Source organism: Penaeus monodon, chromosome 7 (assembly GCF_015228065.2).
Source record: "Penaeus monodon isolate SGIC_2016 chromosome 7, NSTDA_Pmon_1, whole genome shotgun sequence".
In the NCBI taxonomy this organism is placed as follows: domain Eukaryota; kingdom Metazoa; phylum Arthropoda; class Malacostraca; order Decapoda; family Penaeidae; genus Penaeus; species Penaeus monodon.
In genome coordinates, this window is record NC_051392.1 from 37781381 (window position 1) to 37793891 (window position 12511).

General features: G+C 37.3%; 1 protein-coding gene across 1 annotated transcript in view; it reads left to right on the forward strand.

Annotated features, from left to right (window-relative positions):
• LOC119575632 (bromodomain and WD repeat-containing protein 1-like) overlaps positions 1-12152 on the forward strand; it is a 23089-nt gene extending 10937 nt beyond the window's left edge. Inside the window, exons 4-8 of the mRNA XM_037923262.1 lie at positions 3340-3491; positions 3984-4232; positions 5253-5433; positions 5702-6023; positions 8790-12152. Coding sequence (XP_037779190.1) covers positions 3340-3491; positions 3984-4232; positions 5253-5433; positions 5702-6023; positions 8790-10573 — 2688 coding nt within the window. The 3' untranslated portion in view covers positions 10574-12152. The remainder of the gene's footprint in view (positions 1-3339; positions 3492-3983; positions 4233-5252; positions 5434-5701; positions 6024-8789) is intronic.
• The last annotated feature ends 359 nt before the right edge of the window (positions 12153-12511 follow it).

Genomic DNA, 12511 nt, shown 5'->3' on the forward strand with positions numbered 1-12511 from the left:
TTCCCAAAGAATTTCCCCCCAAAAAAAAAAGGGAACTCTTCTTCTAAAGATCGGCTTTGGGAAAAACCCTTTTGGGCGAGCAGTTCACCCAATTGTCAGTTCGTCAAAAAATTAAAAATCCCAAAAAAAGGTTTTGGGTGGGGAAATAGATCCCTTTTTTAAAAGTTTTTTTTAACAAATGGTAATTTAGGTTTGAAAATTTTAAAAAAAAATAAAATTTTGGTGGGGAAAAAAAAAAAATTTTGGGAATAGACTATTTTTTAATTTTTAGCTTGTTTCCTTTTTTTTCTAAAAGTTTATTTTTTAAAAGCCCGATTTCAAAAAAAACCCCCAAAGGGGTTTTCCCCCCGAAAAACCCGCCCCCTCCCATTTGGTGGAATCAAAAAAATTAAAACAGTTTCAATTTTTTGTTTTAAAAAAAAATGGGAATTTTTTGGGAAAATGCAAGCAGTTTTAGGACTGAAAAACCCCCCCAAAGCTCCAGTCCTGGGGTTTGGGGAGGAAAAATTATGAAAAATTTTAAGATTTACAAAAAAAAAGAGAATTGATTAAAAGTTGATAAAAACCCCGCCCCCTGTCAGAAAGAAAAGGAAAATGATGAGGGGGAAAGGAACCATTTTAAGGCCCCAAAGATATTTATTGTTGTTCCTTGAATTACCCAGACAATTTGCGGAAGAAACCCGCAACACTTGCAAATAGGTTTTGTTTCAAAAAACTTTTCTTTTTTTTTAAAAAATTTTAAAAAAACACTGGCCCTGAGGAAAAAATTTTTTTGCGTAAACCAAAATTTTCTCTTGTAAATCCTTTTCCCCCCAAAAAAAGTTAATTTGGAAAAGGGCCAAAGGAAAATGTATTAAATTTTTTTTCCCCCCAAAAAAAAAACCCCAAACGAAAAAAAAAAAAAAACTTAAAAATTTTTTTTTTTCCCCCAAAATTTTTTATTTTAAAAAAAGATTCCAGTAGGTTTTGGGGAGATTTTTTTTTTTAAATTTTTTAACTTTTAAAACCAAGGTTTTATTAGTTTTTCAAAAAAATTTCCAATAATTGGAAACCCGGGAAAAAGGGGAATTAAGGCTGGCATCAAAGGAAATGGGCGTTTGAAGGGAACTGATATTTCCCAAAAGCACTAAATAAACAATTAAAAAGGTTTGGGGTTTCGAGTTTCAAAAAAATAAAAACCTAAACCCGTGGGGGAGAGCAAATCCCCGAAGGGGAAGAAAAGCAAAAAGCAATCATTTTAGGTCGGGAAAACCCGAAAAACCAAAGGCCGGGTTGGGGTTTTTTTCATTTTTTTGGGGTTATGAAGAAAATAAAAAAAATTTTTGAAATTAAAAGTTTTGTTATTTTTGGGTATTTTTTTTTTCCATTTTTTAAATTTTAATTTTTTTTTTAAAAAAATTTTTTGTAAAAAACCCCCGTTTTTTTGAAAGTTAAAAAAATTCGGCCTAGGGAAATAGAATCCCTTTTTTTTTTTTAATTGGTCTTTACTGCTAAGGGGATTGGGGGGAAAAAAATTAAAAAAAAAAAAAACCCAAGGGAAAAAAAGGATGGGGCCCCCCCCTTCCCGGGAAATTTTTGGGGGGAAATGAAAAGGCCTCCCGCTAATTCACCCGTTCCTGGAGAAATATAGGGTTTTTTTTTAAAAAAAAAGCCTAAAAGGAAAAAAAAGGGAAGGGGGAAAAAAAAAAATGATTTGAAAAAAGGGAAAAAAAGAAGAAAAGGGTTTTGATTAAAATTTTTTGGAAAAGGAAAACCCTTTAACCCCCTTAAAAAATTGTTGGGGTTTTTAATTTAAAAAAATTTGAAAGGGTTTTTTAAATATTTATATTTTATTTTCAAATTGGAAAAAGTGAAAATCCCTTGGACGGGCACCAGACCCCTTTTGGGCTAATGGAGCCTGAATTGAAGATAAAGAGGTGGTTGGGGGAAAACCCCCCAAAAACCCCCTCCCCAAAATGGGGGCCTTAATTTTTTGCGGGAAGTTTTTGAACGTCATGAAAAACCCCCCCCCATTTTACTCTCCCTGGTGAAACCAAAAAGTTATAACAAAATTTGGGTTTAAACAAAATTTTTTTTAAAAACTCGAAATTATTTTTTTTTCTTTTTAATTAAAAAATTTTTTCTTCCCGGAAAATTTGAAAAAAAGGATAAGTAGAGTTAAACCCTTTTTTTTGGGCCCCCATTGGGCTTGGGAAAAACTTAAGTTTCCCCTTAAATACCCTACATGAATTTTATTTATTTTTAAAAAGGCAATCAAAATTTCCGATAGACCAAAAGGGAATTTGAATTTTTTAAATTTTTTTAAAATTTTTATTAACCTTATTTTTTTTCTTTTTTTATTTGGTTTTCTTATAAATTTTTTTTCAAAAAAATTTTTTAAATTTCTTAATTTTTTTTAAAATTTATTTTTCCCTAATGGGAAGGAAACTTTTGGCATTGGGTTGTGGGGGGACCAAAAAATACCTAAAACCCCCCCCCCTGTTAGCACAGGTTTTTGTGGGAAATTGGGGAAAAAGGGGGGAAAAATTTATTCCTTTAAAAAATTTTGAAAAAAATTTTTTGGGTTTATTAACTCAATGTTTTTTTTAGGTTTTTTTGAATTTTAAAAGTTTATTTTTTGTTTGGTTTTTGTGGGTGTTGGTAGGGGAATTTCAATAAAATGTTTGTTTTTTTTTCCCCAATTTTAAGGGGGAAAAAAGGGGGGGGGAAAAAATTTTTTTTAAAATCTGTGCTTTAAAAATTATTTTATTTTTTTTTAGTGGGGGTTTTTTTTTTTTTTCCGGGTTAAACAATTTTTTTTTGAAAAAACCAGACCCCCGGTTTGGAGTTAAAATTTTTTTTTTTTTTTTTTTTTTAATCCCACAAGGATTCCCCCAAAGGGGTTGTTTTTTCCCCCTTTTTTTTTAATAAAAAAAACTAAAAACAGTGAAAAGGGGAAAAGGGGAGGAAAAATTTTTGGGGGGAAAAACATTTCAAGCCTCTGTAAAAAAAAAATTTAAAATAAAAAAGGGATGGCAAATTTTCAATTCCCAGAGCTTTTATTATAACTTAAGATGTTCATATGTGTACAGGTGGGGAGAGATAATCATAACATGAATATTTAATTTTGATTAAAAAAAAGTAGATTGTCAGTCCCATGACCTTTCAACTGATCATGACCAATAAAGTAATAATGAAGTTAACTTCTGCAATCATATGATTTAAACCTCTCATTCTCTGTTTCTCTTTCTACTCCTCTCTGTTTTTTCTTTCCTATCTACTATCATTTGTTTCCATTAAATATGCTTTTAATATCTCTGTATAATGTTGTTTACACCTTTATTTTATTCTCAATTTCAGAGTAGACTAGACAACCGCTTTTATCGGCGTATCAATGCGGTCCAGTTTGATGTGCGGTACCTGGCCACCAACACAGAAAAATTCAACCAGAAAGGAAGCAATATTGTTAGGCAAGCCAGGATTGTCACTGAACTGTGCTTGAAACTGATCAAGTGAGTATAAAAGGATTTCATTTTTTCACTACCCTCATTTTAGATAATAGAAATCTCTTTTGTCTTAATCCCATGGACACCATACAACATCTATTCTAGCAGTTACATGCACAATCCGGATGCCAGGTGGCAAGTCTCCATGCTATATGCAGTTAAGACTGCCCTGATTGTAATCATTGATAAGTTATAACTCTAAAAGTAGGCATAAGGTCACTTTTTAGCCTCTTTTATCAAAAGATCATATGTATCAACCAAAATTGTGGAGAGTAGGGAAAGTATACTTCTGCTTCTAATTTTTCATTCATGTGGCTGACTTACAATTCATGAATGAGGTTGGTTTAGTTAGGAAGGAAAACAGAAAGAGCTAATTTCCTCTGTCCATAATGCTAATGGTGCTTTTGAAGAAGACTAGGAACAAATCTTAGAGAATAGTTATGTGTTGTTAGATAAAGGTCATTAGTCTTGTTCTAATCTTTGATAAATATTCCACAGAGATGACACATGTATCGACCCCACGCCCCTATACCATGAACTGCAAGCCAACTACCACTCTCCAGATCATAGCGATGAGGATCCAACTGGCGAAAGTAGAGGTGGGGGATTGCGGGGTGAGGGCAAGGGGGGTCACAGCAAAGGTCTTCGTGGTCGAGGACAACCTGCAGCTGTAAAGAAGTCATGGCAACAAATGTGTCGAGATCTCCTCAGAAGCATATTTGAAAAAGAAGACTCTATACCCTTCAGGTCAGTGCAAAAGCTGAAGTTAATGTCTGTCAAGGATTTTCCTCATTTGAGGAGCATTTGAGCAGCACCCTTGATAAAAATCTGGCCTACAGCCAGATTTTCTCATGACATGATGTTCATATCCTCTGGATCCATATTAGTGAAGATTTGGATACAAGTCCTTTGAAAAGTGATTTAACAATTCACTGATGCTGGTTTGTTCAGTATTCACAATATGACAAACACAAAAATAGTAATTAAAGGTATTTTGCTGATTTGATTAATACTTGCCAAAGGGATTGGCTCTTATTGATGACATTTTTTATGGTCATGTTAACCCATTGGATCTGGGCATTAGGCCGATGTGAGCAGCCATTCTGCTGGGTGGCTGCTTGTAGGCTGGGCACACGTGAGATGGCAAGACTCTGTACCTCCTATTTGCAAAGTTATTTACTCTTTACGGGTAAGCATTTTTAGCTTTATGACCATTTCCCAATGTCCATATGTGCCATTTGATTTGCATTATCCAGTTGGCATTAGTTTTATTCTTTGCATAGACTCCAGTTATCTCTCAAAGTAGTCTAAAACTCACTGCAAGAAAAATAAGGCTATGTAACACTGTTACTTTTGTCATTTTTGAAATTTTTATTTTTACATAATATTCAATTTTCTGTAAATCAAGGAAGGAATATAATGAAAAACATGGAAATGGCGTCCTCCATGGAACCAGCACTTTTCCAGTAACCGCTCAGATATTTCATTCCACACTCATATGTTGATGGGAATAATGCAAAATTGCCAAACAAGTAAAATAAACCTCCGAATAAGTTTGTGCACTCGTGGCAAGTCTTTTCCACTTGGCCTTCAGCTACAACATTCATGATGGCAGGTTCGCATCATCCAGCCTACAGCCAGATTTTTCACCTGCCCCTCAACCCAGATTTTTTCATGACGTGATAGTCACATCACCCGGATCCAACGGGTTAATATAGAGACCTTAGGTTGATTTATTCTCTCACCTAGTGTGTTCATCATCTTCAGATTTCCAGTGGACTTGGAGCGTTACCCTGACTACAGTCAGGTGATTGATATACCCATGGACCTCACCACAGTTAGAGAAGAGTTGTCAGCCTCAGGCTACTCCACACCACATGACTTTGCCAAGGATGTTCGACTCATCTTTACAAACTCCAAAAATTACAACACCAACAAGAGGTCCAGGGTATGTATTGTACATTTTTGTGTAGCAGATTTTTTTTCAGGGATTTTAGTTTTGAGATGAATGTATGTATATTGTCTGAAATAAGTCTTCAATACCTTTAAGCAATAAGTTCTTCTGGGAACAGACTGTGTGTGGGTGTGAGGGATTTTAGCAATGGCGAGTTTGTTAATGGATGGATGATAAGAGATTTGATTCACAGTAAATGCATATAGAAATTAGAAGGCAATATTTAAGTTTTAATAGCTTTTTTTTTCTTCCTCTTGTTCAGATTTACTCCATGACTCTACGGTTGGAAGCATATTTTGAGGACCAGATAAAGCCAATATTAGCAAGCTACAAATCAAAAGGTAAGCGTGGTCCATATAAACCTACTCGAGGCCCGAAAGGAAAATTTATATCACCCTCTCAGAAAATTCTGAGTGGACAGACATGCGCAGCTCAGGCTGGGCAGAGCTCCAGCAAGGGGTCTAGTGGTCTCTCTTCAGGGGGGCGTGGAGGTCTGCAGAAGAGGGCGCCACCATCTCGCCTGGGCTCACCTGCATCATCACGCAGTGGAACCTCTGGCAGGATGAGCGGTCCTCGCACAAAACGTACGTGTGGGTAGCCAACCCCCACGAGTGGCCCAAGCTGTACTGAGTGTTGCTTGGGGTGGCTGGATGACTGGCTAATGCCTGCTCTTAATGATGCAAAGTTGCTTCATCATGCACTGTCAGTTCTGCAGGAAGCTGCTGCCACAGACACTGCAAGTTGCAGGAAATGCGTTCCTAGCACTTAAAATTTGCAGAAAGCTGCTTCCTGAAGCACTGGAAGACTGCCTTGAAATTTCCCTCTGAAGCACACTAATGTTGCTGTATGTTGCCACCACATGTCTAAATCTTAAAGGTTTTTGTTTCTTCAAAGACTCCTGTGATTAGAGCAATTAATCCCCTGATGTATTTGATGATCTTGTTAAAATGTAAATTTCTCCTATTACATAAACTTTCTAAAGATCATATGCTTATGCCTAAGTATGACAAACAAGCATTGTTGCTGACTGTGGTGTTGCAACAAAGGAGGAGCAGTCACATGATATGAATGGGAAGGTCTATATCCTGTCTGCTTTCCTAACATTTTTTAATACATCCAAAAGCATTCTTGCAAGGGAAGGAAAAATGCATTCATGTATATATGCTGAATACAAACATTTGCACCAACCTCCACACACAGGTTTATTGGCCAATGTATGGATGTATTCATGCATGCATGCATGTGTATGTGTTGTATATATATGTATATATTTATATGTATACATATGTATACTCACATGGGTGCACAAAGATATGCACATGTTTGTGTACACATGCGTGTGTGTGTGTGCGTGCCCACCCACCCCCACACACACATGCTTGCACACACACACACACACACACACACACACACACACACACACACACACACACACACACACACACACATGTGTGTACACACACATACATGTGCACACACACACGTGCACACACACACACAATTGTACACACCCATGTCCACACAAAACACACACGTGTACACACAAAAACACACATGTACACACAAAAACACACACGTGTACACACAAAAACACGTGTACACACAAAAACACATGTGTACACCAAAAACACATGTAACAACACACACACACACCACAACACCACCCCAACACACAGACACACACCCACACACACACAACCCCCACACCACACACACACACACACACAACACAACACACCACACACACACCACACACACACACACCACACCACCACACAACACACACCACCACACACACACAACACAACACACACCACACACCACACACACACACACCCACCACCCAACACACAACACACAACCACAACAACCACCACACACACACACACACCACCCACAACACACACACCCACCACACACACACCACACACCACACACACACACACACACACACACACACACACACACACACACACACACACACAGATATGTTATGATAACAATATTAATTGTAAAGGTATTATCTTGGGATATTAATTTTACAATAGAATGCCATTTAACTATTTTGTGAATGTGAAAAATACTCTAGTATGCACAAGCAGTTGTCTGTCTTAGATGATGAATTAATATACACCACTAATCAGCATTAGCTATCATAATGTGACATGACGTAATAATCAGCCAAACCATTAACTGTATTGTAATATTAAATTGTCTTTTCTTCCTTTCAGTACTATTGTGTGTGTGTGTGTGTGTGTGTGTGTGTGTGTGTGTGTGTTATACATACATACATATATACCATATATATATATATATATATATATATATATATATATATATATATATATACATATACATACATACATACATACATACATACATACATACACACATACATATATGTATGTGTATATACATACATACATACACACATACACATATGTATGTGTATATACATACACACACACACACACACACACACACACACACACACACACACCACACACACACACACCAACACTCACACACACACACACACACTGCACTCACACACACACACCATGCACTCACACACACACACCACATGCACTCACACACACACACACATGCACTCCACACACACACACAGCACACCACACACACACACACCACACACCACACACACACACACCCACACACACACACCACACACCCACCCACCCCCACACACACACCACACCACACACACACACACACACACACACACACACACACACACCACACACACACACGCACCACACACACACACACACACACACACACACACACACACACACACACACACACACACACACACACACACACACACACACACACACACACACACACACACCACATCTCCCTCTCTCTCTCTCTCTCTCTCTCTCTCTCTCTCTCTCTCTCTCTCTCTCTCTCTCTCTCTCTCTCTCTCTCTCTCTCTCTCTCTCTCTCATGGAGCAATGCCCAAATGTATAGATGTATTTAGGTTTATTGGCAAGGACTTGGTTACTTGAACTTGGTAAGGATATCTTCCCAATGACTTCAAGGTTGTCCTTCTATAGTATCTTCATGAAATCAATATATTATCTATGGTTTATAAAGGAAAACATTTGCGATTACTTTTTGCTGGGTAATTAAAAGGGTAAACCCAAACCGTGGGGAAGCATAGTTTAGCTTTGCCTTTGCCCTCACAAAGTAGCTTTTGGGCTGCAGGAAAGAAGTGGTATTCTTTTAATATTAATTGATCAGGGTTAACCCTTCACATTGCTTTGTGATACTGTACATTTACTACTTTCATTATGAAAATGTTCAGAGTATGAAAATTTTTTCAGATGGTGCTTCTGTCTCAGCTGGGGAAAGGAGAAGTCCTGTCACGTCAACAGCCTTTGGCAGGCCAGTTGTTCCTCCCCATCGTGCTGAGTATTCACTTTCAACCACTTTTGAAGATGAAGAAAACCACATTGAAGAGGAGGAAGAGGAGGAAGACATCATGGACACCAGTCTTTACTCCAATGCTGACGGGGCAAGAAGGTCTCGTAGAGTTGCAAGAAAGAAACTTATGAACAGCAATGATGACGATGACTCAGGTGAGGAGTACAATCCTCGGAACAGAAAGAAAAAATCGTCAGCAAAGACCAAGAAGAAAGGTGTGGCAACAAGAAACCGGGGCAGAGTTACCGTCCAGTACAAAGAAGAGAGTGAGGATGAATATGTAAGTTTCAAAAACAAAAATAGTGGTGGTAACACCAAAAAGAAAAATGTTGTGGAAAGTGAAAGTAATGACAATAGTAGTGGTTGTGATATTCCTGGCCCAAGTACAAAAAGAACTAATGGCCAAATATTTGGCATGAAAAGTAGGCTTGAAAGCTCTAGTGATGAGTCAGATGAAGAATTTGGCAGCAAAGGCAAGTCAAATGGAGTGAATGGGGTGGACAATAGAAAACAGGCCAGACAGGGAGGGGTTGGAAAAGTGACTCAGCCAAAGAGCAGTGAAGATAGTGAAGATAGTAGTGGTTCCTCTAGTCTATCAGATGATGAAGGTAATGATTACAGTAAAGATCAGTCCAAAGGAAAGCTTGGGTATGTTAAGAGAAGACAATCTACAAGTGATAGTAGTTCTAGTAGTGTAGGTAAGGCCCATCCCAAAGGTAAGAGTAAAAGTCAGATACCACCCACTTCAAAAGGAAAACCAATGAACATCAAACGATATAATAAAGAGGAGAGTGAGGTAGAATTTGATGATGAAGACCTAGAATCAAGTACAGAGGAGAGTGCAGATGATGACCTAAACAATCGTCGAGGCAGGAAGAGAGGTGTTGCATCCAGTGTAAGAAGGGCAAGAAAGATCATCCTTGATGGTGATGATGAAGATGACAGAGATTTCATTGTTGATAAAGATTTTATTGATGATGCAGACATGACAGAAGAAGAGTCAAGTTCTCAGTCGGAAAGTGATGAAGGCAGTGAAGATCATGTCAAGCACGTAAAGAAGAAGAAAAAGGAGAAAAAGAAGGCCAAATCTTCTAAGAAGAAAATGCCTGCCAAAAAGAACACAAAGAAGACCCAACCAAAGAAAAGTAATACAAAGAAAAAAAACAATAAGAATGCCAAGACCAAGAAGGCTCAGCCACCCAGCAAGCGGCCACAACCGAAGAACGTGCAAGAGCTCATCACAGTCAATAGACCTGGCCAGTCACCCATTCCTTATCAACCCCTCAGCTATGGAAGTCAGATTGTTACTGTAGTTGATCAGATTGAACATAGAGGACGTGTTTTTGGGAGGGTCATAACATCTACATGTGGTGAAAATGATCATGGTGATGATGATGAGGAAGAGGAAGAGGAGGAGGAGGAAAGTGAGAGTGAAGATTCTGACTCAGAAGAAAGTAGTGATGGTTACCCAGCACCTACATATACAAAAGGCAAAGGGAAACCATTGACAAATCCAACAAATGCAAAACGCTCGTATGAAAGTGACTCTGACTATGAGTGTGCTAAGAGCAAAAAGTCCAAAAAAAGACCGAGGTACAGTGAAGAGGAGGAAAATGAAGAGGTTGACGTCAGTAGCCGTGGTAGAGTTAGAAAGGCAAATACCCTCATGAGAGACTTCATATAGTATTAGGTTTGATGTAGATGGTTTTAAAATGAAGAATCATTTGAGAACATTTTTTATACTGAATATTTACTAACACACTATATTTTTTAGCAAAGATTTTAGACATCCAAAAAGAAACATTTCACCAGAGAAAGGCCAAAATCAGATGGTGGACATTTTGCTAAAGGTTATTGAGGTGTTGGTTATTCAGGTTGTAAACTGTGATATTTAGAGTTTCCTGTAAAAACAAAATGTAGACAAGTTTTTTAAGCTTAATGTAATGTCATATAAAAGGGTCATTAAAGCTTCAAACAGTATGTATTGTGTGATATTATTAGATACAATCTCTCAGGGGTGCCTGCAACCAATTTATTTTCTTACTCTACCCATTTTCTTATCATTCATACCTCATTTTTTAATTTATAAATAAAAACTCTGTTGTGAAGTTGAAAGTCAACAGAAGTACAGACTTAATGACCAGATATACACTGCCTTAAAGCTTTCAATATTTATAAACCATAACCAGCCCTGTGATTAGAGTAACAACTCAGCCCTCAGATTCTCTTATTTTTTAGAATACTTAATAATGACCAAGACTATTGAAAAGGTCATTGGTGACAGCATCTGTAGTGTCATTAATGATCATAGCTCATGTGACAAGGCCACTATTATTATTTACACTTAAGTGCTGTTGCTCTACTGTCCATACTTTGCCTTGTGTTATTATCATGTTAATGGAACTTGAAGGCATGGCGATAAAAGACCAAGCAGTATTGCTCAAATGAAGGGTAGCTTTAGGATTAATGTGACAAAAATGATCATGTTAAGCAAGAAAGATTACCCACTGATCATGGTGAGATGTGTCGCCATTGGCTTGTAGTTCTACGTTTGTGAGGTGCAGATTTTGAATCTATTTTTTATTTATTTTATTTTATTTCTCCTTCTTGTATATCTATATAAATAGGTAACCAACATAGTTGTCATCTGATTTTTTTATTGGAAAATATGATAGGATATTAGATTACATGTATATCATTTATTTTATTTTAAAGTGTTTGTGTCCTAATTAAATGCAAAATTTGCAACATTAATTCAATCATACTCCAAGTTCCATGTTGGCCCAAAGGCAAGGTCTAATGCCAAGTAACTAAGAACAAAAAAGTAGTTGCAAACAGGTGATAAGCAGTTGTCCATCTCTTGAAGTGTTCAATGAGCTGGAGATGTGCTTTTTTCTTTTTCTTTATTTTTGTCTTCCATTGTCATTAAATTATTTAAGTGAGCCAAAGATCTGTGTATTTTCCTGATTTTTATTAATTATTTAAAAACAGCAAAAGTGATCTTAATAATCCCTCATGTTGGGGGTTTAGGATCATGGTAAAGACACAACCGGATGTAGTTATTTTGCATGTCACTGCCGGTTTTCAAGGACAGGTTATTTGCAATCTTTTCTTCAGGAATTGTAAGTTTCGTAGAGTAGTCTCAGCATTCACGAAGTACTTTACTTTTTTAAGATATTTGATATGTTTTGTAAGTTAACTGCCTAGGCCATTGCCATCTTAAATATTGCTCATAAATTTTCTAATAAAACTGACAACTCTCATGTTTTTCTTTCTGTCCACTTTTTTCTTCCATTGAATTGCAATATTGGAAATAGAGACCATATAAAGTTGGTTAATACAGCGACTGTGGGGGATTCCAACGTAGTATACTACATTTGCTTCCTTGTGGCATTATTTATTTGGATGAGTGTACAACTAAGAGATTGATGCAAAAGAAGAGAGTTAAAGGTAAACAAAAGGAATATATGGAAAAGTTAAAACCATCTTTGGCACACACACACACACACTCGCACATGCACTCGCACGCACGCACGCACCACACACACACACACACACACACACACACACACACACACACACACACACACACACACACACACACACACACCACACACACACA